Below are 4518 nucleotides of genomic sequence, written 5' to 3'. Positions count from 1 at the left end.
TGGCCGTTTTGTCCCCTCGGTGTCACCCTGGGGACGCTCAGCATCACCAGGGCGAGCGGCTCGGGGCCGTGCCATCGTGCCACGAGCACTGAGGATGAGCTGAGCCCAGCAGGCGTGATGGCACCATCGCACCCACAGTCCCCCAACCTGTGCCCACCCCACAGCCCCCCAGGCCTGGGACGAGCCCGAGGGGGATGTCCCCATCTGCCAGGGGACCCCAAAAGCACCGGCCCGGCTGCATGTCAGTGCTGGCATCACGGGCTCCAGGTTTGGCCGTGCCACCGCCGTCACCCCTGGGGCTGGTGACAGTTTTTGTTTTGCTTTTGATTGTCCCATTTCTTGTCACCCGCCAGGCCGGTAAACCCGAAACGCGCCACCGTGCCGGGAACGGGGCGGCGGGTGCAGGTTACCCGCCACGGGCACCCCGAACCCTGTCACCCCCGCGGCCGCCCTGACGAGCCCCGGCAACACGAGTTGGCTCTGCCGGGGCTGGATGCACCGACACGGGGCTTGTCCCCTGCCCTGTCCCCAGACCCGGGGGGCACCCGCAGCCTGGGCCCCCCCCCCTTCCCTCCCAGGGGACCCAAAGAGAAGACACAGCTTTGGCCCCCCCCATGGCGTTTTGGGCACTGGAAGGGTTTTATTGGAGTGGGTGGCGTTGCAGAGAGTGCGGGTCCCTCTGCCCGGGGGTCCCGGTGCAGTGAGGGGGGGGCGGGCCGCACCCAGCCGAGCCCCTGGGAGTGCATGGGGGGTGCGCGCCGTGGCACTGGGGGGGGGACATGCAGCGTGGAGCGGCTCGGCGGGGGGGGGACAGTGCTGTGGACCCCCCCTCTCCCGGCGGCTTTGAGGTAGATTGAACGTGGGGGGGACGGGGACAGGGTGGGGGGCTCGGGGTGAGCAGCCACCTGCAGCCCCGGGCTAAAGCAGGGGGTCCCGGTGACAGGGGGCTGCTGGGGGGCTGCGCTGTCCCCACGGTGGGGGGGGGGGGGGCGCAACAGGGTCGGGGAGAGCCCCCGGGCCGCGGAGCTCAGTGCAGTGCTGGGGGGGCGGGGGGGTTCCATGCTGCGCCTTGGGGTTCATTTCTCAGCAGCATCGTTGTGGGGAGGGGGGAGAAATAGGGACGGGGGGGTTGCTTTTAATGTAAAAGTGTGGAAAGATGCTTGAACCGGTGGCATGAGGTGAGGGGGACCGAGAACAAGCAGCTGCCCCCCCCCACGCTCCCCCCAAACCCATCACTGACCCAAGGAGCCGGGGAAGGGGCAGCCCCTTCCCTTCACCTGCTTCCTGGGGGCCGGATCCAGGACCGGCCCCTCGAATCCTCCCTGAGATCAAGCAGCGACACCCGAGGGCGCAGGTGACACCCGAGGGCGCAGACGGGTCCCCTCCAGCCACCACCTGGGATGGCGTTATCCTGGTGCCCCGATCCCAGCATCCGAACCCGGCGCGGATGCAGGGATGGGGCGAGGGGGGGAGCGGAGGAGCCCACTTACGGGGGGGCTGGGGGGGCTCCGGGGCGTGAGGGGGGGGCTCAGTCTTTTCTGTAGCTACTGAAGACTTGGAGGTATTTCGGGAGCCGTGTCGCTCCTCGTGTGTTTTCATGCAGCATCCAAAGACCGTGGGGGGGCCCGGGAGGTGGGGGGGAAGGCTCAGATCTTGCTGTTCTCCAGGTGGGAGTCGATGTGTTTCACCAGGGCATCGTCCGGGTAGCCGATGGGGAAGGCCAGCTGGCACAGCGGGCAGCTCCGCACCTCCGAGTCCACCGTCTCCAGCAGCAGCTGCGGGGGCACAGGGCGGTGGGTTCGGGGGGCGGGGGGCACATCCCCCCCCCTTTCCTCCTCCCCGACACCCTCCCACCACCGGGTACAGGCTGGGATGCCGCGCAGCTGGATAGACATGGGGAAACTGAGGCACACCGGGGGGCGACCGCCCTGCCCGCATGGTGGTGGTGGTGGGGGGGTTCCCTTGCATCTCCCTCCACCCAAACCCACCGCAACACATTCCCTGGTCAGGGCGGGGGGGCGGGGGGGGGGGGCGTCCCGCTTACGTTAATGGAGGGCCAGGACTGAGCGTGCTCTGCCCGGGCGTAGGCAGCGGCCGTCCGGTGCACGGCGTCGGCGTCGGGGACGGGAAAGCCGGCGCAGAAGGATGCGCAACGGATGGCCCCCGCCTCCGGGCTGGGGGGGCTGGGGAGCGCCCACTCCTCTTCGTCCGACGATTGCTTCTCGAAGCGCAGGTGCTCCTCGAAGGGCTCGCGGGCGCTGAGGGGGGCCCCCGCGCCCCCCAGGTACACCTCGCCGTAGGGCCGGTGCTTGGGGAGCGTCGAGGCTTCGGGCTGGAGCCAGAGCGAGCGGCTCTGCTGGTACAGGGCCACGTTGCTCACCTCCGAGTAGCTGCGGCGCCCCTGGAAGCCGGCTTTGATGTGGCGGCTGGAAGGTTTGGCGTAGCCCAACTCCATCCTCTCGCCGGGCAGCCGGTGCGGTGACGCCGAGGCCGGCGAGGAGCACGGCGGCGGAACCGGCGACCGGCGCTGTTGGGCGGGCGACTGGCTGGCTGGGGGCACGGGGGACCGGCGCTGCTGGGCAGGGGACTGGCACGGAGCGGGGGCTGGCGAGCGGCGCTGCTGGGCCGGCGACTGGCTGGGGGGTCCCGGCGAGCGGCGCTGCAGAGCTGGCGACTGGCACTGGGGGGCTGGCGAACGCCCCGGCGGGACGGGCGAGGGGCACTGCGGGGCGGGCGAGCGGCGCTGCTGGGCTGGGGAATGGCACTGGGACAGCGGGGAGTGGCGCTGGCCTGCAAAGCGAGACAGGGCAGGGTCGGGGGGGGCACAGAAAATACCCCCCCGCCCCCGTCAGCTCGGCGGCACAGAAAATACCCCCCGTCACCCGTGTGCGTCCCGGATGGATGGGGGGATGCGGGTGTGAGGACCCCTGGAGGGAGGGATGCTCCGGGGGAAGGATGCTCCCAGGGAGGGATGCTCAGGTGGAGGGATGCTCCCAGGGATGGGTGCTCCCCAGGGACAGATGCTCTGTGGGATGGGTGCTCCCCAGGGATGGATGCTCCATGGGATGGGTGCTCCATGGGATGGGTGCTCCCCAGGGACGGATGCTCCATGGGATGGGTGCTCCATGGGATGGGTGCTTCCCAGGGACGGATGCTCCATGGGATGTGTGCTCCATGGGATGGGTGCTTCCCAGGGACGGATGCTCCATGGGATGGGTGCTCCATGGGATGGGTGCTTCCCAGGGACGGATGCTCCATGGGATGGACACAGGCAGGAGCTCATCACCAGCCGGAGGACGATGGCAGGACACCAGCGTGGTGTCAGGACATGGTGGCAGGACACCATTTTTTTGCACCCCAGCCCCCTCCAGCCACAGGGTGCCAGCTCCCCCCGCCCCCAGCCCCCCCCTTACCGCCGTTGAGGCTCTTCTCCTGCAGCAGGGCGCGGAGGATCTGGCTCTGCAGGGAGCTGAGGTTCCTCAGGCGGCACAGCTCCTCCGTCAGCTCCGTGTAGGCCAGCGCCAGGTTCACCCTGCGGCGGGGACGAAGTGTCACCGAGGGCAAAACATCCCTGGTCCCCTGGCTGAGAGCCCCCCCCCCCCCACCATGGGGCGCTGTGGGGCGCGCCCCAAACTAATCCAAATTCAGGTTTTTAACTCAAAAGGGAAAAGTTGTGGCTGTGCGCCGCCCGGCATCGCACCCGCGGCCGCCCCGTGCACCGGGAGCAGCCGGGAGAGGGAGGAGGTGGGTGCCACAGTCCCCCCCTCCATCTCTCGGTGGCCCTGACAAAGTCATCGATTCTTCCCCAATTTCAGTGTCACTTTTCAAAACCATGTTCTCCGCGGTGATGTGAAGGGAGAAGCCGTCTCCCGCGGGCCCCGGGGGGGCTGGGGGCTCGGCGCCGCGCACCGAGAGTTCAACTGAGGCCGTTGTGACACCCCCGGGGACCTGGGAGACGCCGCTTGTAACAGCAGCCGACAGGTCTGGCCCTGCTCGCCCCCGTCAGCTCATGGCGGGTGGGGGGGAGGAAAAGAAAAGAAGGAAAAAGAAAAGAAAAAAGAAAAGAAGAAAGAAGAAAAAAAGAAAAAAGAAAATAAAAGAGAGAAGAAAGAAAGGAGAAAAGAAAAGAAAAGAAAAGAAAAGAAAAGAAAAGAAAAGAAAAGAAAGAAAAGAAAAGAAAAGAAAAGAAAAGAAAAGAAGAAATACAGAGAAAAAGAAGAAAATACAGAGAAAAAGAAGAAAATAGAAGAAAAGGAGAACAGAAAGACAAAAAAGAAAAGAAGAAGAAAAAAGAAGAAAAAGAGGAAAATGGAAAGAAGAAGAAAAATGAAAATAGAGAAGAAAAAGAAGAAATGAAAAAAGAAAAGAACAAGAACAAAATAGAGATAAAAAGAAAAAAAAGAAGAAAAAAGAAGAAAATAGAGATAAAAAGAAAAGAAGAAAAAAGAAGACAGAGAAAAGTAAGGAAAGTGAAAAAGAAAGAGAAAAAGATGTTTCCCCAGGCGGTCGCCATGTCAC

At 64.6% G+C, this 4518-nt stretch overlaps 1 protein-coding gene across 1 annotated transcript in view; it reads right to left on the bottom strand.

The window, feature by feature from the left end:
• Positions 1–1623: 1623 nt before the first annotated feature.
• Positions 1624–4518, bottom strand: part of TBKBP1 (TBK1 binding protein 1) — a 12100-nt gene continuing 9205 nt past the window's right edge. Inside the window, exons 9-11 of the mRNA XM_054224510.1 lie at positions 3414–3532; positions 2045–2790; positions 1624–1775 (exon numbers count right to left, since the gene is read on the bottom strand). Coding sequence (XP_054080485.1) covers positions 1647–1775; positions 2045–2790; positions 3414–3532 — 994 coding nt within the window. The 3' untranslated portion in view covers positions 1624–1646. The remainder of the gene's footprint in view (positions 1776–2044; positions 2791–3413; positions 3533–4518) is intronic.

Source organism: Rissa tridactyla, chromosome 19 (assembly GCF_028500815.1).
Source record: "Rissa tridactyla isolate bRisTri1 chromosome 19, bRisTri1.patW.cur.20221130, whole genome shotgun sequence".
In the NCBI taxonomy this organism is placed as follows: Eukaryota; Metazoa; Chordata; class Aves; order Charadriiformes; family Laridae; genus Rissa; species Rissa tridactyla.
The sequence above is the reverse complement of the archived record's forward strand: the minus strand, read 5'-3'. Positions and strand labels throughout refer to the sequence as shown.